The 27,715-nt window shown below is 38.1% G+C and overlaps 1 protein-coding gene across 1 annotated transcript; it reads left to right on the top strand.

The window, feature by feature from the left end:
* The first annotated feature begins 1,786 nt into the window (after nucleotides 1–1,786).
* NAF1 (nuclear assembly factor 1 ribonucleoprotein) lies at nucleotides 1,787–24,611 on the top strand. Its single transcript, XM_080343365.1, has 8 exons — nucleotides 1,787–2,397; nucleotides 4,672–4,810; nucleotides 8,334–8,427; nucleotides 11,929–12,011; nucleotides 13,014–13,174; nucleotides 16,979–17,030; nucleotides 21,422–21,527; nucleotides 24,145–24,611. Exons 1-8 carry the CDS (start codon nucleotides 1,808–1,810, stop codon nucleotides 24,561–24,563), a joined length of 1,644 nt encoding a protein of 547 aa, XP_080199491.1. The 5' UTR covers nucleotides 1,787–1,807; the 3' UTR covers nucleotides 24,564–24,611.
* Nucleotides 24,612–27,715: the final 3,104 nt, after the last annotated feature.

Here is a 27,715-nt window from a genome sequence, read left to right as displayed (position 1 = left end):
CAGCCTGTCCAGGTCTCGCTGGATGGCAGCACAGCCTTCTGGCGTGTCAGCCACTCCTCCCAGCTTGGTGTCATCAGCAAACTTGCTGACAGTGCACTCTAGTCCCTCATCCAAGTCATTGATGAATGTATTGAGTAATAAAGGCCCCCATACTGACCCTTGAGGCACTCCACTAGATACAGGCCTCCAACGAGACTCTGCCCCATTGACCACGACTCTCTGCCTTCTTTCCTTCAGCCAGTTCACAGTCCACCTCACCACACAATTGTTCAGACCAGACCCGCCCCTCAGGCTGCATGGGGTACTTGTGAAGCATCCTTGGGATGTTTTTTTCAGCACAGCACAGACATTCTGGTGAAGAATGAAGTGTTTTGGGTGGTCTTTGAGCTATGGGTGTGCAGTTCTCTCAGGGCTGGAGGGGAGGTTTATTACATGGAAAAGGTGTAATTCTGTCCTCTGCTCTCATCAGACACTCAAATCCCAGTCCTCTTTGGCACTCTAAGCATTTCCACACATAATTCTCTCACGTATTAATTTATGGGGTTCCTCCTTGGACTTATACTGTGCTCTGTTTCCCACCCTGTTGCATGGGAGCAAAAACAGCCTTAGCTCTTCATTTGCAAGGCAGTCTGAGGGACAGCACACTGAAGCTCTGTGATAGTCAGGAACACACCATATTGGCACAGGAGCACAGCTGTCAGGTCACAATTCGGGATCTGGGCTCAAGGGGCTTGTCCGTAGGCCCACAGTCACAGCAGCTTCCTGTTGATGCTTGTCTTTTGCACATCTTTTGGGTTTTCCCATGGATAAGTTGTGTTTAAGAGAAGACGTGTCTTGTCTCCCAAGTAACCTTCATGGGGAAGAGCTCTAAGTCCCCCAACCCGTTCTGTCCTACAGGAGAGGACACCATGTATGCCAGATCCCTGGGTGGCAAGAGAAAGGGCTAAGACACCAACTGGCTTCTCCACAGAGCTGTGTGAGGCATTGATCAGACCCCCCAAAACCCTGAAGCTCCAAACTAGTGGCTATTTATGGTGAACCTAGAACATGAATGGACACTTATGTTGTGGTGAATGGTTTGGAGATCTTAAGGATGTGGTTAGGTTTTGTATAGCTAGGTATTACTACAGGGTTACTACAGTAGGGTTGAGCCTTACTATAGTAATTTGATATACAGCTTTTCTTAACTGTTTTAGTTTTAATTACATGAATCTTCTGTACGTTGCCAGCATATTTACAAACTACCAAAGCAAATCTATCCCAATAGGTCCTCAGCAGAAGCAGCAATGACCTCTGCCTTTGTCTTTCAGGCAAGCCTCATAAAAACAAAACTGTTTGATTTAGAAGCTTTAGTGTTTGATTTAAACTAACCATAACATTTACCAAGGCTTAAATAAACAAGACTTCAGAAATAATGACAAAATTCATTACTGCTACCCTCCGTCGGTTTTTAATAGAATGGCTTATTCTAACAAAGAGCCCAAACCAATCAAATGTTAATAGGCAATTACTGCATCCCCCCCCAGGCCCCGCCTCCGTCCCGCCTCGGGCGGCCGCGCGCGGCCCTCGCGCCGTGCAGCTCCGCCCTCCCGCAACGGCCGCTCCTCGTGCGCTCCCGCTGGGCCGCCGCGTCACGAGAGGGCCTGCCGCGCGCTCCGTGTCCCCCGCGGGCGCCCCGCCCCTCACCAGGACCAGGCGACTCGGGCGCGGCGGGGCGTGGGCGCTCGGGACAGCCGGAAGTGGCGTGTGGCTGGGGGGGGACTGCGGGCCACGTGGGGCGGCTGGGGCGCGCGCCGTTAGTGCCGGCATGGAGGCTGAGGTAGAGATGGTGGCGCAGATGGAGAGCCTGGGCTTTGAGCCCGGCACCGCCGGCCTGCCGCCGGGCACGGAGCAGGCGGCCAGCACGGAGGAGCACCCGGGCGAGGAGCAGGCGGTTAGCGTGGAGGGGCTGCCGGGCCGGGAGCAAGCAGTCAGCACGGAGGGGCCGCTGGGTGAGGTCAGCATGGATGGGGTACCGGGCCAGGAACGGGCGGCCGGCACGGAGGGAGCGCCGGGCGAAGAGCAAGCGGCGAGCGCGGACGGGGCGCCGGGCGAGGAGCAGGCGACCGGCACGAAGCAGGAGCTGGACGAGGAGCAGGTGGTGAACATGGAGGGGGGGCCGCGCGAAGAGCTTGCGGCCGGCACAGAGGGAGCGCCGAGCGAAGAGGAGGCGGCCCGCACGGAGAGGGCGCTGGGCCAAGAGCAGGCGGCAAGCGCGGAGGGGGCGCCGAACCCCCGGGAGGGCGGTGGGGAAGAGCGGTGCCCGCCGCCCCCAGCTGGGGCAGCGCCCTGCTCACCGCCGTCTGAGGATCCTAGCCGGCTCCCGCCTGCCGCCACCTCCTCGTCAGACTCGGACAGGTGGGTTTAGCCCCGTGTCTAGGCCGTGAGGGCCGCGTCGCTTTCTGCGGGTCGCTCGTTCACCGGAGGCGGGCGGTCCTGTGGCTCAGCGTTCTCGGAGCGAGCTGTCCGGGTCCGCCCCCCTCCCCTGCCACACTGTTGCAGCTTCTCTAGCTTTCCCGTTAAGGATGACGTTTTCAGTTGTATTTCAATAGGAGTTTTATTTTTGAATTAATAAATCTCCAATGACTGTAATGCTATACGATTTAATGAGAACATGAGTTTGGTGTGGTGGCCTGTAGACCATCAGGTTGGTTGCGCCAGTGTGTCCATTTGAATTCCATTTGATATGGTCCTCATAGGGTGCTTCTACATCACTTGTGACAAGACACCTGCAGTGTTATTGCTGGGAAAAAAAAAAAAAGAATGTAGGATTCAAGGTAAAGAATCTGCAGATTTTAACTCATGTTCTAGTTTTGGCATCTTGTTGGAAAAGCTCATTCTTGACTTGCATTTTTTGTTTTTAAAAGGTTCCATCTTCTACTTGTGTCTGTGCATTGGTGTCCAGTATAGTTGGTAAAAAGTAACTTTGGTTAGATGGGGGCTCTGTTTCAGTCTTAGAAGCTTGCACACTTTGTCAGTTTTATTGAGTTTTTGTGGTTTTGGGCCATCGCACCAAGCTGTGTGTGGCTCCTTCTAACTAGTGAAGACTAAAATGAAGTGTAAGTCTCTCCACTTAATAAGAAGATACTGAGCTTTGGTAACAGTTAATGGGGTAAATCTTGACTTTGCAAGTACTTGGTTTGCTCTGTTCAAAGTTTTCCTTGAACGTTGAGGTCTGATCTAGAGTGAAATTCCTGACCTATAGCAAAGGTTTCACCTGTAGTCTTTTTTACTTCCAAATCTATAGTCTGATTTTTTTTTTTTTTTTTTTTGGCTTTCTGCTATATTGATTTTGTTCCAGTAAGTCCGTATTTGACTATTTTCAAAAGGTTTGTTTGGAGAGGTGCTCTTATTTGTTGTCTGTCCTATCAGCAATTATCGAAAAAAAAAAAAAAAAAAGCAGCAACAGATAATTGAAAGCCATCCATTTGCTTGTAAATGAGATAATGTAATACCAAAGAATCTAGAAGAGAGGTGATTTTTTTTGGTATTTTATTTATCACTGTTTCTAAATGTTGCTTTGTTAGAGGTCAGATCAGGTAAGAAAGGACAGGTGCAATTTTCCAAAAGTTTGCTTGTCTCAGTGTCTTTTTGTGTAGAGTTTGCAACCAGTTTTTTCCGTCACCAGTTTCAGTTACTCCGTGTGTTTGTTTCTTCCACCAGCTCTTGAAGAATTTATACTTTTGCTAAAAACAATGTGTCGACATGAATAAGAACTGGCTTCTTAATGTGCTCTTTGCTTGAAATATTAAGTCTAAGACAGTAAAAGTCTCTTATGCATGTGTCAGTGAGAAAAAATAAATTACTAATCTGTGAGAATATGTATTTGGGCAATTGAGACAGGCCATGAATTATGAAACTAATCACTTTCATCTGCTAAAGTGAGAATTTGGTTTTTTAACCTTTATAGTGCAAGATGCATTGCTTGGAATAAGTGTTTTCTAGGCTTGCACTTAGCTTCATGCTAATATTGGGATTGTACAAGAAAAGTGACTGTGAGCTCTAGTAGGTAGTTTAATGTATTGTCTTTGAAAAGTATTTTTGTGCTCAGATACTTCTAGTGATGTTCAATTCTGGGAATTTGAGTGGTGCATAAAATGGGAACGTGCTGAGAGTATATAGACTTTGTAGTCCTGATTTGGCTGTATTTATATAGGTACTATACTGAAGGTGATCATCCTGTGACTGATCATTGCAAACCCTTGAAGTGTAGGTCCCAAACTGTGACTGTCATATGTGTCTGACAGAGAGAGTTGTGCTGGTGCTGGACTTTTACATTGGGTAACCAGTGGGAGAAACTGGATTGGGTGACCTTAAAGAGGTGATTGCTTTCATGCCACAGGCACCATTCAACAGTGAAACAGTGGGAACCCAAGTGAACCATTCTAGTTGTTAGCATTTGCCCAGAGCTACTGAAGCTATGGTTCTCAGATTTTTTTTTTATTATTATTTATGGTTTTGTCCACTAGCTTGTAAGTTCGGGAAAGATTGCTGTTCTTCTATATACAAATATATACATTTAAGAAAAACATATCTAGTAAGCAAAAGTATTTGAGTAATTTGTAATCTATCCACTCTTTTTATCTGTAATGTACAAGTCTATGTTCTAACTCCTGTGTTTGTTTTGTTCAGTGATACGGATTCAGACAGTTCATCAAGTACATCCTCTTCTCCATGTTCTCCTTCAATAGTATCTGACGAAGATGATCATCTGAATGGGAAGGATAACAGATCTTACTGTGTTAAAACAAAAGATGAGTTGCCTATCGATGTACGTACAGTGTGTTATCTTTTAAACCCTTTTCTAGTAACCCAACTTAAAATATTTTAACTTAATATGTTTTAAGTCATTGCAATACTTAATGATTGAATGTAAGTTTTTATACTAATTTAGATACAGCACAGTTAATGACTTAAAGTGTCCTATTTTTTCAGTATATTAAGAGCCCTCTGAAGGTTCATCTTTGTGTAGAATCAGAATTGTAATTAACGAAAACAAATTTCTATATAAAATTCTGGATCTTTTAGTACTTTTTTTTGTTTATATATTGCAGGCTTTCATCATCCTTTCTCTATGTGAGAGACTTGAAGGTCTGATATGTCTTACAGTCATATTTCAAATATGTTTAGCCTTGAGGTAAAAATTTTGGATGTTATATTAAGCCCCCCAGAGGTTCAGATTACATTGCCTCTACTCACTTAAGCAAAATTATTAGAGCAGTCATAGAAATGGTTTGCATTTGTTTTATTCTGCAATTTTTGTTACGGCACTGTTTTATTTATTGCAGATCAGAGCCTTAATTTGCATCAAGATACTGTCTTTTGACTTTGGTTCTCATAAATGCCATACTCATTAAGTTTTGCTGCCATTATTGCTCATTATCTCAAAATTAAGAGGCTGAAAGGAATGAGTTTTAGTAATAATCTGCTAATGGAAAATGAGTTATGCATAATTTTTAATGGATTACAAATAAAAGGATAATGTAACACTGCAGTGTCAATTTACATTGACAGTATATCTTCAGCTGTTATTCTGTAGATCTCTTCCCTTGATAAAAATGGTTTATGGAATGAGAAATAAGCCTGATGGAAGGGTACAAGAAATTATTAGAAAGGTAGAGAAAAAACCTCTGAAGAACAGATGCGTTTGGATACATTTACCCTTGCTTCGGTGCTCTGTAACAGTTTGTAATGAAATGCTAGATGACTCTCTGGAAAGGCTGAGGCATTGACACACAGTAGTAGTAGCAACATCAGGATATGGGAGTATGTTGATAATTCTTGAACTGTTGCTGTACAGATAACTGGAGTGAATAAAAACTCTTAGGATTTTCTTTTATCCCTGAAATTAATAAAAGATTAAGAAATATGCATAACATTATGTTCTGAAGGAGTAAAATATCAAAGCAATTGCTGCTTATGTGCGCTTTGTTTTGAAGTATGATTGATAGTAGAACCATTTTAAGTAGTTCTGTTACAACAATTTTACAACACTGGACTTCTGAACAAAAATCCTTCCTCAAATAGATGTACTTATAAGGTTTTATTTATCTTTTATCTCAATTACTTAAATAAAATTAATATTAGTCTCAAAATGCTTTGCTGATCTGCTCTTTTGTCTCATTAGCTTACTAGCTTCAAGTCCAAGTGCTTACAGAACACTGTCTTCCTTTTAAGTACTGGCTTGATTAATTTCATTGACTCAGCAAAGCTATAGCTTTTTACCTGTGATAGCTGATAAGAACTGAAGCTCTAGCAACTACTTTATTTACTGTATCCTGTACTAAGACATTCTACAGTAATAGACTAATCTTGTATAGACTAATTCTCTGTAAGATATTGTAGATTGTCTTATGTAAATTTGATGGGATACAATTGGCAAATTAAAATGTATCTGTTCAAAATGAAACATGATGGTTAGTCTTTTGGTAAAAGTTCCTAACTAGCTAACTTGCTAAAGCATGGGTGAAAGATAAAGTATTTAACTGGAGTATGTGCTTTGGGGGAAAAGCATGCACATATTAAGGAGTGCTAGTGGAACTGTTTTGGAAACCACTTGCTTTGAAGTGTAGAACTGACAGATACTGTGTACAGTGTGACAGTTTACCAATTTGAGATTTTGGATCGAAATCCCCAAGCTAAGGAGGACATGGACCTGTTGGAGCAAGTCCAGAGGAGGGCCACAAATATGATCAGAGCACCTCTCCTGGGGACGGGCTGAGAGAACTGGAGTTCTTCAGCCTGGAGAAGAGAAGGCTCTGGGAAGACCTTACAGCAGCCTTCTAGTACCTAAAGGGGCCTTAGAAGAAAGCTGGAGGGGCTTTTTTACAAGAGCATCTTGTAATAGGACAAGGGGTAATGGCTATAAACTAAGAGAGGACAGATTTAGGTTAGATATAATGTAGAAATTCTTCACCATGAGGATGGTGAAGCCCTGGAACAGGCTGCCCAGAGAAGCTGTGGGTGCCTCATCAGTGGGAGGTTGAATGGGGCTTTGAGCAAACTGGTCTAGAGGAACATGTCCCTGTCCACGGTGAGAACGTTGGAACTGATATTTAATGTCCCTTGCAACCCAAACCATTCTATGATCTTAGCTTTCTTCCTTCTGTATTTTTGCCTTTGACTTGTTCTGGCTTCCATGACTCAGTTAAGTCTTAGCAGTGGAGTTGGTTTAATGTTGGAAAACTTACTGTCCTGTAGAAGGTATTGTGTTTCTATCTGAATTCGCATCTGGGCTTTAATGCTATATTTTCTGATCTGATAAAGTGTTTGCCTCTGTTTGGTCTTTTTGTTGCTCTAGAAGCTTTTGCCAAGCACTTTTGCTAAGAGTGGAGATGTATCAGGTGAAGTTTTGATAAGACAGGGTAAGATTCTTCTATTGGAGAGAGATCTTATTTCTTGGTGATGGCCTTTAAAAGTGCAGTTCAGTGCTAAGGTTTGAACTCTACCTCCAAATTCATATGATGTTGAGCTTGAAGATAATTTTTACTCTAGTTGCCCTTACCTTGTATTCCACATAGTCCATATTGAATTAACAGCATTATGGTATATACATAGAAATCTTATGAGTAAATTAGAGGTAGATTATATGTTTGATGTTAATCAGCCTTTGATAACAGATTTTGATGCTGACACTTGAGGAAAAGGCTCAATTTCCATATTGTTTGTGCAGTATTCATTTGTGTATCTGAAGCTTGGCACTTATTTCCAAAGTATTGCCTAGGATTATCCTCTTTTACCAAATACGACTTCTAGCCAGAACTAATTTTCTTTGTAAAGATCATGACAACCCATACATCTTCTATAATCTGAGTTGTGGCATAAATGGACAGACATTTTGTATGTAATATTTTTCATACTATTTTATCTCTTGTTATGTACATTTTTCTTCTGTCATGCATTGAATGTGGTTACAGATTGTCTTTTGTTTTGATTGCTGATTATCAAATTATTGTGTTGTACATGGAACTTAATTTATCTAACCTGAAAGTTAAAAAATTAACAAAATACCTAGCAGTTATTGGTTTTCTCCAGTTGAATAAAAATGGTTTCTACTTAAGTTGTGCTGGAAATGTGTATAGTAGTATCTCAATAGAATAGGTGCCTTCAGAAGTGACATTCCTCCAAGATGAGTTCATTTAGAATTATTCTGAACAAGACAAATCAAACTATAATTTTTAAATTAAGTCTTAAAAACACCAGGAGGTTTTTGTAATTGTCAAATTTAAGCAACAAAGAGATGAAAGACTTTGTGTGATAAGATTATATTCTGAACATTTATTTGGTATTTTCAGGAGCTGCCTCCTGTTGAAGACCTAGCAATAATTCTGCCTGATAATGTTGAACTGAAACTCTTTGGGACAGTTTCCAGCATCATTGAGAATCTAGGTAGGCAAGATACGTTTGCTTCAGTTTTAATTAAAATAATTTCTGTATATCTCTGCATTAGTTGTGTACTTAACTGTTCCTTGAAAGTGTTAGTACTGCAGCATTCTGTTTCAGGGAGTAACAGGTTGCTGAATGAGAACTCAAACTACCAAGTGACATTTGTATTGTATTCCATTTTAGTTGGCTTATGCCTTTTAAAGATGTAAGATACTACAACTATTATGAATGTATTTTTGTGTGACTTTCATGTTCTGATCTTTACATAAAAACCCGTTTTCACCGTCTATTAGGATCTTTTTATTCTAGCAACAATAAGATTGATAATTTGCAGTATTTTAAGAAATCTTCCAGTTGTACATGCTATATTTGAATTATCTCTGGAGGTACAGGAGGTGTACAACTGGAAGTACAGATGCAGTCCCACATGCTTGCTTGTTAACATATGAGGACAGGAAAATGGCTTACTTCTTTAGCCAGTGTAGCAGTGCTTGAGCAATTGGCATATTATGTATATTATGGTTGGGTTTTTTTTGTTTTGTTTTAATTCATCTCACTTTTGGCACCTTGACTAAATACAGACTGCCAGTTTTGGCAGTCATAGGAAAGCATGACTAACATGGTATGTAGGTGCTGGAAGGCAAGCTTAATGGGATTGAGATGTATACTGGATGCAAGCCTAACTGCAGGCAATATGCATTTAGGGATATTTTCAGATATACTTGGGACCTCAGTTTTTGATACGTGAAATCAAAGTTTTGCTGAAGCTGGTATTAATAAATATCCATGGTATGGTTATATTTAAGCTTACTTCACGTGTTCCATTTTGCTTGATCTGCTTTCAAAGCAATTTGCTTGTGAAAATTAGAAACAAAGTTCAATTTGAAGTATTTATGTTGAGTGGGGTACAAAAGAATTAAAGCAAATATCCATTAGCTATTCCATTTTCTTATATTGTAAAAGACTCTGGGTAATATAGGCAATTCCTTTACCGTATATTAGTTGTTTTTGTTGGTTTAGAGTTAGATTTAATTCATGTGCAGGAAGCTGTCTTGAGAATGTGGAAGGTAGTAGTCTAGTCATTGTTCTATCATTATACTTTGCCCTTTCTTGCTTACTGATATTTATGGGGACTTGAAGAAAGCTGTTTACATCTAAAGTGATAGTTTGAAAATAAGTTGAGAGAAGTGGTTAAATCATAGTTTGCAATTATTTTTGATCTAGTATGTGAATGTTTAAACAAAGCTGTTTTTAAAGACTTCAATTATGAAAACTGTCCTTAATTTCTAATCCTCTTTGGTGTGTATAACCTTTTCAAATCCTGTGCATTTACTGCCAGGTGAATTTTGGAGTCTGTATCCTACTTTACGTAACTGAAATATATGAACTGTTGAACTTGGATTGGTTGGTGAAAGTTAGAAACCAGACTAATAATCATTCATGAAATAAAACTATAAGAATGGAATAAAACCCCATGATATCCTTGTTATTTTTCTGCTTTTACCACCTTGCTTTATGACTTCTTTCTACATGTTCTCCTTTATTTTAATTTCTTCTGGAAACAGGTGTCTGAGTGGCCTCAATTTCAATTGTTTTGTGGCTGTATTAGGGACTCTGCCATCTATAATAATTGTGGGTTAGTTTTTTATTTTTGAACTCAATTGATACCTGTGTATACAGGGAAATTGAGGCCTCATTTGGAAATCACAAATATTATTTTGGCACAATTGGTGTCCTGAACACTTTGTCCCTTTGTATCAGAAATCTCTGCTGTTCTCTGCAGCAAGCTTCCAGGTTCATCAGTCTGCAGCATGTGATACCTATAAGTTGGCTGTTTCATACTATGAGGTGAACTGAGGGCTATGTCAGTTTAGGTTCATAATTGCTTCACACCGGCTAAAAGGAAGATGACAGTACTTTCTGTGAACTTTTCCTGCTCAGTGTATCAGAATTTAACAGAACTCTCACTGTGTTTTGCTTCAAGGTACTTACAGGAAAAATTCACTGTGTGGGTTGTAGCCTAGAAAGTAAACAGCTTTGGTATATATTTGAAACCTGCCCCGGGACTGCACTTTCGGCCCTGGAAGAGTAGAAGCTGAGGATTTTGGGTGGGTTGGGATAGGGGAGGTATAAGTCAAATAGTCTGCAAGTGATAATGTTTCTCCTGAGTTTTATGGGACTGGCATGACTTACGTTTTTAGAATATTTTTGTTAGCCTGCTGGAAAACTAGGGACTATGTGCAATCAGTCAATTTGAGAGCATTTTGTGGAAGTTTTTGGTGTGTGTTTAGAAATTCAGTGAACTATTAAGCCTGTTGCATTGTCACAGGCTTGCTTGGCACGTCACAAGGTGCTTGCAGATTGAAATATAGCAAAGCTGGAGTTTTAGCTTGATGAGGTGTTTATTGCTTTAAGTCTTGTTATGTAAGTTTAGCAGTGATTATCTTGTTAGTTTTTATTTGAGTGACACTAAGTGCTTGGGCAACTATTTGATGATGGAGAGGTATTGAGAATGCTTGGGTGTTCTGTTGGTTTAGAGGTAGAAAAGATTACCTTCAGAATGAGAATTTTTGAGTGTAATGCCTCTAGGCCTCTGTATTGACAGCTTTATGCATAATTCCTGCTGAACATAAAGGAAGACCCAGTATTTCTGTAGGCTAAAGCAACAAATGTGGACTACTACCAACGAGGAGAGTGAACTATTCTAAAAATTTCAGTAAAGAATAAACTCTTTCTATCTCTGAATCTGGAAAGCCTAAAAAAAAAGCAGCCTGTATACTAAATAATGTATTTAATGGAGGAAGAACATGCTCTGTGTCCATTTATAAATGTTTTAAGTCTACTAAGTGTTACAATTTTATATTTTCAGCTACTGGAAAGACTTGCTCACTGACCACTCATACCATCATTAATCATTGATAAGGCCCAAATGTAATATGAAACTGTTACATGACATTAAATTACAGAAATGTATTTCAAATTGTATATCTGCATACATAAATGACACTAGCAGTTGCTACTGTGACTGGACTGACATATCATTTGTGTTCTGGTCTAATTCTTATGACTTACATGGGCAAGCTGTAATGAATAGCCATCTCCATTCCTTTTTCCAAGGAGAATTTCATTTGGAATACTAAGAAGGCAGAATATATCTGTGCTCAAAAACCACAGATTATTGCTGCTATGCACTTAATTAAGAAACATCCCGGGTAAACACAACACGTATATCACATATCTGAGACTTCTCTTTTGTACCTATTATCTGGTTTCCGTTCTCCACCCCAGAGAACAAGAACTTTGTAACAAGCATAGATCTTACCACTTATATGTACCTGGAGAAGGTGTGTATGATTGTAAGTAGTTTTGTGTGTGTGCAAGAATTTTCCAGTGAAGCTCTGTGAACTTGAATAGACAAATAGTGGAGTGGCTTGTTATGTTTCTCTGCAATTAACTAGATATTACTGTTGAAACAAAGTTCTAATTCTTTTTTTTCCATTTCAGTGATAATTGAATCAATGAGAGGCCTACCACCAATAAATGAAGACAGCATAATTTTTAAAGAAGATCGGCAAGCAGCAGGAAAGGTGTGTGTAAAGCGTAAAAATCTGTTATTTTGGTTTAAATTAAAAATATTCTTTTATGTTGCAACAAATAGTGTTGAAGCTGACTAAATGAAAGATGTTTCCTTGATATGTAGTTTTTGTTTGAGCTTTTGATTCTTGCTATAGTAATCTATTTTTCTGTTGTCTCAAGAATTCCTAACCTGGAATTCATTGCATCCTTACAGAGTTACAGTGTGCAATGAGTTTCTATTTTATGAACGTGCTCATGGAGAGGAAGAGGTTGCTTTTAGATGTATGATGCCTTGAGTAACAGGTTGCGCTCTTTTGTTGCCAGGAGTTGGGGGCAAAGATTGGAGAAATCAGAGTAAAGTTTCAGGAAAGATGGGGAATGTTTACATATCTATGCCCTGCTGTACCAGTTTAAGGCTGGTGTGTACTTTATGCAAGTATAATGAGGAACATTTGCTGAGAGGGATGTTGCATTGAATTTTCTGTGTTTTCTGGGGAAGGAAAACCATCATTAAGAACAGTTACTACTGTAACATCTTTGAATGCTAGATGTGAGTGAAACAAAAAAACACAGCCTGAAATTGCAGCTGTTCTGTACAACATTTCAGAATTCTCTATTCTCAATGGAATTGGGGAGCAGACAGGAACTGACATAAAGGCATCTTGTAAAGGTGAACTTTGAGGAATAGATGATTGTTCAGATGCAAGATATTTGAAGGCATAACAGAGAGAGAACAGAGCAGACAGTGGAAAGCAGTGCAGTTGGGTAGGCGAAGGCAACATCAACTTATGAGAACTTTTCGAAATTATGACTTAAACAGTAGCTGGGGAAATATACTGTCAAACAAAATGTGCTAGTAAAACTGAAGCATGAAAGTAACTATGTTTTATACTGCTTTTTGAAAAGATACCAACCTTCTTAAATACAAAGCATCTTAAAGTTTCCCGATTGTCTACAATGAAATTAGCTACCTACTCTTGGTGATTTATTTTAACATTTTGTTTGTTTTTCAGATATTTGAGGTATTTGGTCCTGTTTTGCATCCCTTTTATGTGTTGAGATTTAACAGCTCTGAGCATATAATAGCAAAAGGTATTACTGTGCAAGATAGCATGTATTTTGCTCCATCAGTGGAAGATTTCACCCAATATATATTTGCAGAGAAACTAAAACAGTGAGTTTGACTTTTTTTCTTATCTGGTTATAATGTATTTTTTAACATAAGTAAAAATCCAGGATTTAAGTTTAGCCTTGAGTGAGAAACTATAGGACTAAGCTTGACACTAAACCTTTTGGTTTTTTAGATATTCTCAATTGTGTTGTAGTAACAAAGTTGTACTGTTTTGTCTTTCAGAACAGTACAAGTAGCTGTAAACTACAAGCTTCTAAAGTGTTACAATTGCTAAGTTTAGTACCTTCTTATTCAATTTAATATATTAAGCTCTCTTGCTTTTCATGTTTCTTTGTTACCTAAAATATCATAATCAGAAAAACATTCATTGGTAATTCCTTCCCCCCCCCCATATGCATGGATTTTGTGAACTGAACTTTCCAGATTTTTTTGTTCTGCAGCTTGTTGTTTAGTTTCATAATTTAAAGTAAACCTGTTTGAATTCTGAACAAGTTTATATTTATATACTATTTTTATTTCATGTTACAAGGCCAGAACTGAAATTTAATTATCAATAAATCTGTTGTGCAGTTGAGGAATAACAATTATCTATGAAAATTACCTGCTGTAAATTTGGGAGAGAGGGGGATTTGAGTGACAATGTAATGTCATGCTCAGAAACTTCTCAATAGTATTGGTGTATCCTGGTCTGCCTGAGGAAAGTGTTGTGACTTGTTGCCATTTTAAAGGAAGTGTACTCAAAGATACAGAATAAGAAATAAAGTATAATAAATGACTACTAGATATTAGTGTTCTACTTATAGTTACTTCAGTCAAATATTAATCAATAGGTTAAAAAAAGTCCTTTATCATACAAGAGACTTAGTCTCTGTTAGGATTAGTTCTCATCTGACTTGCAATATTTTCTGACTATAGCCAGTAATATTAATGTCTGCATTAGTTGCAACTCTGCCAGTATTCATACTGAATAATTTTTTTCATTAGTAATACATGTGGCTAGGCCTGCAGGAGTCTTTTTTTAATTATTTTTTTCCATCCTTACCAATTTCTGTGGAAGCAACAAGTATTTTTTTATTTTCAATGAAGACTAAAATAGATCACTTTCTCACTCTGCTGCTTGTTTGTTTTGTTGGGTTTTTTTTCTACAGCATTTTAATGCCAGCTGGTCTTTGATTTGTGCCATTAAACTCTGTTGCTTAACACAGTAACTACACAGACTTTATTCCTCTGCTTACTATATCAAGAACTGTGTGCCATACTCAGCATCTGAGGTGTGAGACTCATGTTTTAGTTTGTTGCATGCCTTGCAGCTAGTTTTGGGAACTGTCTGTCTTTCGGTAGTACTTCACTATCATTCATGGTACAAAATTGAACACTGGGTAAGATGTTTCACTCTGTCATGACGTATCAGTGCAGCTGAACAGTGCATCAGACACTGTTTCCTGCTATGCGTTACAGTCAGCAGTGTGAACACCTGTGTAATCTAACGTAAACCATAATTTCTGAATAATGTGACTTAAGTTACATTTTACTGAAACAATGTCTTATTTCTGAGTTTTGACAGTAAAGCTTTTGTGAGGCAATTAGTATTTCTCGAAGCTGCCTTTTAACAAACTAGGTGTCATTGAAAGAGGAAAAATAATTTTGATTCCTCATCTGTGCTGTAATGTCTATGTAAAGAAACCAAGATGGACAGCATGGGTAGTAGAAAAGCAGAGCTTTAGTCATTGCTTCACAAGAAGGCTTTCGGACCTTAACACATTGTAAATTTGGTGACCAGTGACTTGTTTTCTGCTTTTTGTTGGTCTGACTGTGCAGATCTGCTTGTGAAGTAGCGTAGGCTTGAAGTTTTAGAACTGCTACTCAAAACTGTGATGGTACTTTGAAAAGGAATCAGGATTAAGATCTGAAAGAAATCTTAAGTTTGAAGCTTCTTCTGAAATCTGGCATGCAATCTGCTTGCATTGTGCAAAGCTGCAGCGCTGTGAGTAAGCCTTACACTTTATAGCAAAATAAATGAAAGTGTAGTGTAAAAATTCCTGAATGCAATATAATTTGTTGCTAAAAATAGATGTGTTTTATTGCCTGAAACACAAAGTAATTCTAAAGCAGCTCATGTATTTTCATGATTCCTCTGTTAGACTTTCATGATTCCTTTTGTTAGACTTTGAGATCTTACGATACCTAAGTCCGGAAGACCGAAATTACTATCTCGTTCTTTTCAGAAGATTATTAAGTATCTCAGAGCATGAAAAGTGTGTTGTGTTTTGCTGAAATGGGGAAGGCTGCCTAGAGAGAGAGAGATAAGATGCCCTGAAGAATTTACAAGGTCTAAATTTTGCTGTCAGTAATACTGCATATGGTCTAACGACCACACGTCTTGGAGGTTCTCATGTACTCTGGTATTTCTGGTAGGCATTTATTGCCCCAAAATAACAGGATGAGAGGGAAAAAACAAAGAAGTTGTTTCATAATTTAAAAAGTGTTACCTTCTGTTATTGCATAGGTAGAGAGTTTTCTGCATTTGAGAAATTACTCCTATAGAGCCCTTGATCTTTCTTTCTTCCTTGTTACATTTTCTTCTGATTGAACTCCAAAATGGCTCGCATGCTAATATGATTTGCTTATAATCACAAATGTGGAGGGTCTTTATGGTTTTCTAGTGACATGTGGAGACTGAGCTTTGGTTTTATGGTTAGAGGTTGAGGCACAAACTACCTCCAGATGACTTACCAGCATTCTCATGGGCAGCCTTCGACTAAGGACCTCCTAAGTCTAGGCTGCCTAGAGCCAGTGGTTATGTACTTTGATGTAGCTATTGCTGCTTGATTGTCGTTGATTTGGTGAATACAAAAACCCCTCCTTCGTTATTAGAACACTGATGAAAGACTTTTCACACTGAACATGTTGGTGTTTTTAAATATCTAGTTCTGTTTTTCAACTAAGAATTTTTGGTTTTACATGGTTTGTCTGTGTAGGTGAACATTGTGTCTTCACGTTTCAGACCAAAATATATTAAATTTATGAGCAGTGTAGAAAAACCTTCCACAGACTTCAACAGGATAATTGAAATTTCTTCCACAAATTTTTTGCTAATCAAAGAAATTACTTGATTTTTAGTGAAGTTCTTTAAGTGGTGGGTCAAATAAATGACACCACTTCAAATTAATTTTGGTGCCTGTCAGGCATTATGATTGAGCTTTTTAATTTCATATTTACAATTTAATAGAAAGTGAAACCTAACCTATATTAATAGAATTGTAAACCAAGCTTAGAGGTTTTTTGTTCCAAATTCAGTTCGCTATGGATATACTTAAAGCCTCTGTCCTACTAGACTAGCTCATTGTTCTTTTGGACTGGAGATTTGTATTCTGAAACCAGAAGAGTAAGAAAGCTTGTGACTAGTCAGCAGTTAGCATAAGTTGCAGTGAACTACCTCAATTGAGGTTCAAAGCACTTTAGTCTCAAAAGGATGTTTTGAGAGAATATTGATCAAGCTTAATATTAGCTGGGTGAAATGTTCAGTCTTCACTTAAGTAGGAAGATTTTTCAAGTGACATAACTAGTGAAGTTCTAAGTTGACACAGACATTACTATTCACTTAGAAACAACATTAAAAAACAAATGCCACTTGTAAAACTGCCAGTTCATAGTGTAGGAGATCTGGTACCTTGAACAAAGTGTTACCCTATTTGCTACAGTACAGTTCTCGCAAATTATTTCTAACCTGGAATAGGTTCCTACTACATGACTCCAACAAGAGATGTTCCATAGCCCACTTACACCATTTTCTTTCATCTTGATTGTCTAATTGTGTGTTGTTTTTGTTTATTTGTTTTCTTTTAGGGAAAAAGGTTCAGATGCATCTTGGAAGAATGACCAAGAACCACCACCTGAGGTAACGATATAGTTTTTTTATTTCTTGTTTTTTATTGCATAATATATATGTTGAAAAAAATTATGCACAGAGTAAGTAATTAGCAAGGGTTTTTTTATGCAGACAAGAGTTGGATGTACCTGTTTTCTTCATTGAACAGAAGGTCATGCTTTTCTTGGAGAGGTTTCACAGTCAGCGTAGAGTACTAGCTGTCTTTCTATCCTTACTTTTTGCAGTTGGGAAAATGTATATCTTCAGTTTGTCAAGTCCTTCAAGAATATGTTTGACAACCTGAATGTTCAGCTTTGAGTAGCAGTGCTTTTACCTTACCCAATAATTTTTCTTCTGCTAGGGAATTTTTGTTCTTGGTGTTCTTTCAGTGCAGGTCTCTCTTTTCCCTTGCCACAAGCAATTGTTTGTCTTCAAAGGCCTACTAATACTCTGCAAACTGTACTACTTGGGTGTTTAATCTGTCTCCTTTGTTACATTAACTTGACACCTCCTCTTCATTCTTTGAAGGTTTTCTTAGTAAAATTTCTCTACTGTTTGTTATTATAAAACACTGGTTTCATGGGAGATGAGCTTCTTCCATACAAAGGTAGTCATGATTGTGTAGAAGGAGAGCTCCTCTCAACTCCTGACATACTTACTGTAGGATCTGTAAGATTTACGCAATGACATCTAGGCTTCCTGTCCAGTGCTCCTTAACTCGACTCTTAACTATACTTTTTTCACTACTATTCTCTTTTTCCATAAGAATTGCAAGGCTGATAGCTTTATTGAGATATTTTCATTAGATTTGTTTTCTAGCTCAAGATTTCTGTTATTTTTCCTTGCAATTTCTACTTGAAGCATATTTTAATCAAAATAGGTGAAATTCCTAGAAGCCTTGTGTTTACTATAGTATAGTATCTGTATCTGCTTGTTCTGAATCTTCTAAAAGCTTGTGTAGTTAGCATAGTTCTAAGCTATGTAGTATGTGCTTCTTAGTCTATAGTTAAGTAGGAAAGTGTTTTTTGTGTGTGTTTTTGTTCTAGTATTCTAACCAATTTTTAGAATATTTTGTTTGGAAGAGACCTGCAGTGATCACTTAGTCCAACTGCCTGACTACTTCAGGGCTGACCAAAAGCTAAAGCATGTTATTAAGGGCATTGTCCAAACACCTCTTAAACACTGACAGGCTTGGGACATCAACCACTGCTCTAGGGAGTCCGTTCCAGGGTTTGACCACTCAATAAAGAAATACTTCCTCATGTCCAGTCTAAACATGCTGGCACAGCTTTGAACCATTCCCATGTGTCCTATCACTGAATACCTAAGAGATCAGCACCTCCCGCTCCAAGTCTCATTCTCTGGAAGCTGTAGAGAGCCATGACGTCACTCCTTAGCCTCCTTTTCTCCAAACTAGACAAGCCTGAAGTCCTTGGCCACTCCTCATAGGACATTCCTGCAGCCCTTTCACCAGCTTTGTTGCCTTCCTCTGGACACATTCAAGGACCTTCACATCCTTCTTAAATTTTGAGCACCAGAGCTGCACACAGCTCTCAAGATGAGGCCACACCGGTGCTGAATACTGTGGAATAATCACCTCTTTGGAGCGGCTGCTTGCACTATGCTTGCAGCCCGGGACATGGGTTGTTCTTGCAGCTTCTACTGCTGGCTCACACTGAGCTGCTGTCAACCAGCACCTTCAAATCCCTACTGCAGAACTGCTCTCCAGCCATTCCTCTCCTCATTTATACTTGTTCTTGGTGTTGCTCCATCCTAAGTGCAGAATCGAGCATTTCTAAATTTCATCCAGTTGATTGCCCAATGCTCCAGTCTGTCTGGATCCCTCTGCAAGGCCTCTCAAGAGAGTCAACAGCACCTCCTAGTTTTGTATCATCAGCAAATTTGCTAATGGTTCATTCAACTCCTGCATCCAGCTTGTTGATAAATACATTGACAGAAGTGGCCCTAGAACTGAACCCTGAGGAACGCTGCTGCTGACCAGTCACCAGCCAGATGTAGCTCCATTCACTGCAACCCTTTGAGCTCTGCCCTTCATCCAGTTTTTTACCTGGTGTACCATGAACCTGCTAATCCCACAGTTGGACAGCTTGTCCAGAAGGATGCTGTGAGGGACAGTGTCAGTTTTTGCATTTCTTCCCCACTCCACCCCCCCCGCAATGGAACTAAGCTGAGCAGTGTTAACTTCTCTCAAAAAATGCTTCTCTGTCAGTTCTGTTAATTGCCTTCCTTTCTTGGGGAGACATCATCTCACAGAGAATCATGATTTGAGACTTGTTTCATAGACTTGAACTGTAGGTATATTATCAATAGAGATTTGAAAGACTCTGTATACTTAGAAACTTTTGGCTAGTCTTTGTTTTGTGAAAAAATTTTCTAGTGATGATGATACAAAATGTGCTGATTGGCTAATGGTATGCTTTTTTTTTGTTTCTTTGTCATATTTTTAGATTTGTTAAGGAGATGAGCTTGTAAATTTAAGTTTGTAGTAGCCTAAGTAACTTTAAAATTTGTCTAAATGTGGTCAAGTCTTCTGCAGATATAGATCCATTGTTTTTTCCAAAGTTGGTATTTAATTTTCTATTCTTTTTCTTAATTGTAATTATGATACTGTGTTACCTTCAGGTTAGAATCTGAAAGTACAGGGGGAACTTTAGGTTTACTGTACTTCCCTATAGCAAGGAAGCAAGCTTGAATGAAATCTGTAGTGGCAAAGATGGGCAAACTTGATTGCTTTTATGATGCCTTTGTTTCCATGGCTGTTCTGACTTTGTGATATGTGTGCTCTGTTTTGGAGGAAACACCACATCTAACATCCTGTAGTGTTAATTAGAATAATCTTTGGATAGTTTTGACAATAAGAATTTACACTTAGATGTCCAAACTGATGGCTAATGAGCTGATAGAAAGTAGCTTTTGCTTTTAAGGGTATTGCCGTTGACAAGGGTGCAGGTTAAATTTTATGCTACTGATGTTTAAAATAGTCTCTACAGCCAGTCTTTTAGAGCCCTCAGCTGCCTCAGCTTTTCTGGCCAGCTCCCACAGTAAACTGTGTGCAATTGCTGGAGTCAATTCTTTTTGTGATACTGTGAAGCTTTATTCTTATATGAAGGTTAAATTAATCCATGTTACGCCTTTTATGCTTTCTACAGTAAGGTGTATGGTAAGTGTTCCTTTTCTGACAGACTTGTAATTAGCCCAGCTTAACTGTAGCCTTGTCTTTGGGGTCATAGTATGTGATCTGTATGCTGCAAGGCTAACAGGAGCAGAAAACTGTGATTGTGAGACAGCTTTTATGGAGTGTTATGTGGAAATTAGCTAGCAATGGAAGGTGCCTGTAGTTTGTTATTTCTGCTCTACTGGAGGATGGCACATTGAAGTCCCGAGGAAAAGTAGGAGTTAGTGAAAGATTTTACTTCATGGTATACATCATCCTGTTGCATTCTGTGACTTTTTTTGAGTAAGAATATAATCCAGTTATGTAGAAGAGGAAATAGTTGTATTCGGAATTAACTTTTACATGGCTTTTCTGGCACTGTTTTAGTGCAGTGTTTTTGAGATTGTTACTCTGTACATACTGTAGAGATACATCAGTAAGCAGCAGAACCCTTCCTTTCAGACTTGGGAAGGGTGGGAACAAACCCTGCCTCTTAAAGTCATAGGAGTGAGGTGTTTTTGGAGAACTAGTTATGATAACAGATTTATTTCCTAATTCTAAATGTAAGCTTGGATTCAAAAGGTAGCAAAACCTTGCGTAACAGGAACAAAAATGTCAGTGACATTGAATCTATTGTAAATGACAACATTTTCCAAAGCTGAGAATTCCTTTGGAGTAACATTGTTATTTCAAGTTTAATGGGAACAGTATTTTTAAATATATACTACAGAAAATTCTCATTTAGTGACAATTTTAGACTAGAGATATTTTTAAATGTAGTTTAACTGTGCTAAGTTACGTATTGGTTACCAAGTTAATTTGAACGTACTTTAAAAATCCATATTTACTTCAGATACTCTGCAGTTTGCCCTTTAAAAGCTTGTCCTTGGCAATAACTAGCCAGCTCCCTCACAGATTCCCATTCTTTTCCTAACATCTAGGCAATCAAAAATTTGTGCTCAGTACTTGAATGTTGCCAGTTCTAGGAAAATAATTTGTCTTATGAGATATTTGTGGAGTGTTAAGTTTTTGATTGTGTTGAGAAGCCAGCTGAACGATGGCTCTTTAAATGCAAAATAGGGAAGTGCTGCTTTAATATTCTTCTAAGCTGACTGCAGGATGAACCGTTTTCTAAATTGTTTTCTAAATAATTATTTATTGCTAGAACTGAAGTTCTCTGTGCACTCTTTCTATGGCTTTTTTTTTCTCTTTTTTGGTATTGTTTTGTTTTGTTTTTTTTTACCAGGCCTTGGATTTCAGTGATGATGAAAAAGAAAGAGAGGCAAAACAGAAGAAAAAGAAGCTTCAAAGCCAAGGCAGGAAGAAACTCAGATCAGAAACAAATGCTTCAAGTGAGTAAATGCTATAGGAGAACAATGCTTTTATCTGTTAACTTGAGTTTGAAATGCACAATGATATGTATCTTAATGATTGGACTTTCATAGAGTTAATCAGTGTTTCTGTGCTATTCAAAGTTATATTTGTGAATTTCTGGCTATACTCCTTAATTATTTTACAAGGAAAATGAAGTTTTTTTCCATTAAACTGTGAAAAGGAAATGGTATTAGGAGCAGGACAGTTGCCAGAGGAGATTCAAAGGCTCTTATGACAGTGTCAGCTGGCACACAGTGAGGATAGAGAACAGATGCCACCTTTTGGAGTTTGGAGCTTGCTTATTGTAGAGGTTATTTGGGCCCAAGTTAAGCTTCAGCCTCTGATTGCAGGTATAAGACACAGGAAGTCCATGTACGTTTTCTGGAAACCCATTTTTTTGACAAACAGGGAGAAGACAAGTCTTAGATGGGGAATCTCTTCCACTATGTGAAAAAAAGAAGCTCTGCCTCACCCATGTCATATAAATGCTCCTTTAAAATGTCTGGTACTTGTGTAGTCTACTGAGAACCTCTTTGCTTACCTAACACAGTCATTAAATAAACAAACCTATAGTAGTTTAATAAGGAATGTATAGGTTTTCATAATTTACATAGCCACCTTCACCTTCTTTCCTCCTGCTGTTGATAGATCTGTTGCAGGTGTATGCTTGCAGCTGTGCTCTGTTTGCAGTAACTAAATTTTTTGATCTGTCTTGTGCCTCTCTACCGACAAAACTTTTTGCATTTTGGTTGCTGATTTTGGTTAAAATAATTTAAATCACATCCCTCTTTCTCTGTTCTCGTTGGTCTGCTATTGTTGGATGCTTTTTGCACCACTCTCTTTAAAAGTACTGACTCATCCCCTCTCATTTTCCTCTTAATCTGCTGCTTATGTATCAGGTTGCTTCATCTGTCAGCAGCACAGTTGTTTCCTCCCATTGGTTTTCTTGAACTGACTCCTTCTGTGAGTTTGCTGTTCTTTCTTTGTAAAGCTACTAAACATTGCACTCCAGTGAATCCCTTTTCTCTTGATCTGGACAGTCAGTAACTGTCCTGTTAACCATTTTGTTCTGTGTACAGTACATTCCTCACTTGTACCTTTTGAATAAAGCTGTGACCTTTCTTGGACTGACTTTTGCTCTATGATTTTGACAGTTCTCCCTTGTTGGAAGGATCTGAATCACGCCATACTTTCCTTTCATTGCTGATGCTTATGTTCCTCACCTCGTTTCTGCTTATCTAGCATATGGCATATTTTCCACCATATCCTTATTCTGCCAGCATATCACACACCTGCCTTTGCCTAGGGCTTGCTGAGGCTGTTATTGAGCTATGTTTCATAGCTGAGAACACAATGTGGGGAACTGTCTCAAGCTGTCAGGGGAGTATGGGTTACAATTTGCTGTGTTTTTCAGTAAATAACATGGTATAAATTAGTGTGCAATTTAGTTTGGCTCTGGAACTCAGCAACAAAGATATCTGGCAAATTGACTACAAACTCAGTCTCAGCTGGGGTTTTGGTTGCATCTTTATAAAACTCTAAAATGGGCTCATTATTATAGTCTTTGATAGGAGAAGAAAGAACAAAAGTATTCACTCAAGTACTTTCACTTCAGTGCTTTGGAGAGGCGGATGTGCACCAAAGGAGTCTAAGTCCTAATCCCCTTTGAAAATGAGTAGGAAATTTTGGTATCCAACTACCTTTCCAGACTTAGCTTTTCAAAGGTGAAAATGCTTCTATATAGTCTAGTGCCAAGGATTTCGTCCATGTAGGTTCTTAAAATTCAGTGATTTTATGTAGTGTTATATCCCTTTTTGCTTCTAGCCCTAAAACCCTTCAGAGATCATGTTTCAAGTTAAGTTCTACAGCCTTTTGTGTATCTTAGCAGCTCTTTGGAACACTTTCACTATTTCAATGCTCTTAATTTTATAGCGCTTATCTCATTAATACTTTTATGGTATTTATATAAAGTGGCAGTACACTAGTAATGAACCTTAAAAATATGCTTACAGTGGCCTGTACAGGGAAAAATTAATCTCTGAAAGGTGAATGCTGAAAGCTAATTGATACAGGCTACCTTTTTCTGATGGAGTAAGTTAATTTTATTAATTTGAGTTTTAATAATTTGGCCTGTGTCTGTGCTGTCATACCAACTCAGGTCAGAAAGCTGTAATGCAGTATTGATTTATCAATAGTTTGAAAATGTGTTGTTTTCAAATCTTGTTTTAAGCCAAGTCTTCCAAAATACTCGTGTTTCAAATGTTCCTGTGATTCATTAATACAAATGAAAATACCTGGAGGGAAAGAAAATGAAGTTTATTTTTTAATGACTGAATTTGAAACCCTCAGGATCATCCTTTGTATATTACTTTAATAAATCAAGATGAGTTACTAAACAGTAGACTTGCTAGTATTTTGTTGTTTATGTATTATTTGCTAGCTTTATTTGTTGATAGGATTACTTTTCAAATTTCCTTGACTTCAGCTGGAAAGATTTGTGATGACTAAGTTTCGTCTGTCCAAAATAATATTAAAACTCTGTGTGTGTTTTTGGAATTTTTAAAAAATTATTTTAATCTTTTTTTTTTCTTTAAGGTGAGAATAAGGGACTTCATCAGTCAATGCAACAGCCTGCTTCAAGTTATTCAAGGGGGTACCATGGCAGAGGGTTCTCCAGGGATCCTTTTTTTCCTCCATCAGGCCCTCCAGGTTTTTTGAGACCACAAGGAAAACCACCACATGTGTACTCTTCAGACAACAGAATACATCAGGAATCTCCAGTGTTTCCACAGCCTCATAGAAAAGAAAATCCAATGATGCAACAGTATCCCTTTCCTCCTCCAGTTTTTGATTCCGTTAATGATGTGCATCAATTCCACCTTCCACCTTCAAATCCAAATATGGTTTGGGCAGGCCCAAACATGTACAACTCATCGTACCCATTCTTACCACCTCCACCGCCACCGCCTCCACCTCCTCCAGATAGCCATCCTTCTCACTTCAGGCCTTATTAGGTTTCCATAGATATTCATACGGAGCATTGCAGTTTAGAGGAAGAACAGTCTGCCAAGAACATATTACCTTATTTTGGAGATGTCATTTTTCTGCAACAGGAGAACAAGTGCAGAATTTGATGCTTTGTGGGACATCCATAGGAAACTATTTTTTTGTGTATGTTTGGAGTTTCAAAAAAGAAAACTATTATAAAAATATTAAATAATGGTTTATTTTTATAATATCTACTAGTTTGGGATGGTAAATAAAAACTTTTTGGAGACTGGTATGTATTGGTGGAATTTATTTTGTAATAAATTTAAGAGTTTATATAATTACTGTCTAATAGTGATGAGGATATGTCACATAGATGATATTTTAACGTATTTAGAGTGGTTGTATATTGCTATGCAAAACCATTTTTCTCGATTTCTGCAAGTTTTGAAATCTACTTGTATGGAAACTAAAAATCTGATAACTATTTTTTTGGCTAGCTTTGCTGCTATGTATATAAGGTATAAACTCAGTCAATGCTTAATATTTCATTAATTTCTTGTTAATTAAAGACTGGGACTGGATTATCATTTTTTAAATAGCTGGAGTAGCTAGCTCAGAACTTGGACCAGCAGCTGAATTACTCTATCAGACGTAGTGTCCTACAATAGCTGTAGAAAATCAATGTATTGATTAGATGTTTTGCAATTATTTTATGATTTAGAACTCCATGGTATGGGGAAGTTAAAAAGCAGCATAACTTCTCTAACTTGTCCTTGCTCTTAGTGCAAAAATGACCGTAGATAAATACAGCGAATAGTCAGCCTTTCTAGGAATAAGTCATCAGACCTGTCAGATAAAGTATGCCATTTCAGAACTCCCTTTAAATTTGTGTCAAAAATGCGGGTAGTACTAGAAAGCTGATTGTCTTTACAGTCAAAATTGTCTCTTCTGAAATTATGAGATTGATCAGCTCTACCAGCTTGTTTCTAGGAGGGGATTGGAATTGTCAACCAAAGACAACCTGAACCAACTTCCACCTGTCTAAAGGATCAGTCGTACAATTGCACTTCCATAGTCTCCATGGAAGCGGCTCTGACCTAACTAGAATGGAAATCCTTACACTGCATGAAGATTTTAAAATGAAAAAAAAAATAGTGGGACACAGGCATCTTAAAGATGGTTTTTTTTCCTCTAAAGAAGCATTACCAGTTGTAATGGTTTTTGAATCTTTAATCAACAATACCATCATTCTGAACCATTGAACAGAACTGATAGAAGTGTGCAGTATGTATTTCTATTCTCAAACTCATTTTGACATTGTTACTTTGCATATGTATTTAAAGGTTAATTAAGCTCTGCAGGTGTAGCTTGGACTTCTAATTCCAAATAACTTAAGAATGAAGCAAAAATTCAATGCACAGAGGGAGGGAACATCTTGACAAGATGCTGCTACTGTGAATTAAATTTTATTTACAGATTTCTAAAGGTTTCTGTAATACACTTAAATAGTTATTCTCTAGAACTACTATTTCTTAGTTGTGAACCTGAGACAGTTGTATAGATCTCAGATTTTATGGCGAACAGGTACAGTGGCAACAAACTGTTTCAGAATAATAGCATTCCAGATATTAATGTTTAACTCAGTTTTTGCAGACTTTTTTTTTTTTTTTTTTTTTTTTTTTGCTAGTAAAAAGAATGTCCAATTCTAGCCTGTTTCTAATACTTCTGTTTTGGGGGAAAGGAGAAAGGGTTGAATTTCTGGCTGTTGAAATGGTAGCCCAGCTACTATGATTGCTAGTGATGGGTCACAGGCAAGAGTAAGCTCAGTACAGCCTGGCGACTGAGGCTTGGCAGGTTTGGTTTGAGCTACCCTTGAATCACCTGGCACTTGCTTTTGACTTGGTTTAGCTATTACAGCAATTTGTTAATGACTGGGTGAGTATAATAAATTTGTTTCACATGCACATTTTTTCTATAGTATGCACATAGGTTTCTACATAGATGGCAGTGGCAAGTTGTTATTGGGTATTTATGACTCTAATGGGTTGAGACAGTTATGGAGACCTGACATGATAGAAGCAGCCTTGAGTGGCCTGTCAGGATGTAGTGCAGGGGAATACTTGATGTGTCAAGAGATGGGGCAGGACGGGCACTGGAAATCTACGGGTTTGCAAACTACTCCCCAGGGGTCAGTTGAAAAAATGCAATCCTGGCTCTAGACAAGCTTGTTTTGAGCATAATGCAAAGAAAAGTATATAATACATATAAAATGCACCATATGCAGTAAAATCAGATGTTGTTGTGAACATGCAAAGAAATGAAGAACAGGCAAGATGTTCCAAGTGTGTTAACAGATTAAAGTGACACTGAGTCGATTGTAGATAAAGGAGGAAGAAACTGTCAACCTCGTACTTGGACTCGGCACGCTGATGACTTGCTGTATGTCCCTGGGACAAAGGAATGCTGTCAGCCTCGAAATCCAAAGGGCCAGCTGAAGGGAAAGCATAACACCGTGAAAAGGAGTGAGGTAATAGGAAGTGTAGTGTAAGTACTATAATTCTAACTGTTAACTGCTATTGACACCTTTTCTTATGTAATGTTCACTTTTTTTTTCCTGCAATAACTGGATCTGCACTAATAATAATTCTTTGCTAAGTCTGTTAAGATCTACATTAAACTGAAATCTATCCTTTTCTCATAACATTTTGCATGTAACAAAACCCAATATAAAATTAGGTTACAGAATGGAGTTTGGTAGAAATTTATTATGGTCTAAGCTATTTTATTAATTAATGCTTGGTAGTTAACTTTAATATTGATTTTGTGTGCACTTGCTTGTTTTTTTTATGTCAAAACACATTTTACAAGGATTCTGCATTTATTGAGTACAGGTCACACTTGCAGAACTTTTATTGAAATCGACTTCAGTTGTTCATTTTAAAAATATCTGAGAGCTAGGTATGACTACTGAGTTTGAAACACTTGGAGGATTGATTTCCTTGCCCCAAAATAGCATGATACATACAACCTCACGCTGAAGAATAAGCATTGCCATAGATTGCTACTGTAGCACCATCTTAATTTGAAAAGAGCTACTGTAACTGTCCTTTTTATGGGGAAAAAAATATATTGAATGCAGTCATCGTTGATTCTTGTGTTTCCTTGCATAGCTGTT

This window comes from Nesoenas mayeri (genome assembly GCF_963082525.1).
Source record: "Nesoenas mayeri genome assembly, chromosome: 4".
NCBI lineage: Eukaryota > Metazoa > Chordata > Aves > Columbiformes > Columbidae > Nesoenas > Nesoenas mayeri.
Note: the sequence above shows the minus strand (reverse complement) of the source record. Positions and strands in the feature narration are given on the sequence as shown.

Coding starts and splice junctions, on each gene's coding strand:
- NAF1 (XM_080343365.1), top strand. CDS start 1,808: ATGGAGGCTGAGGTAGAGATGGTGGCGCAGATGGAGAGCCTGGGCTTT. Junction 8,428..11,928: donor CAGCATCATTGAGAATCTAG/GTAGGCAAGATA, acceptor TTTCCATTTCAG/TGATAATTGAATCAATGAGA. Junction 13,175..16,978: donor TTTGCAGAGAAACTAAAACA/GTGAGTTTGACT, acceptor GTTTTCTTTTAG/GGAAAAAGGTTCAGATGCAT.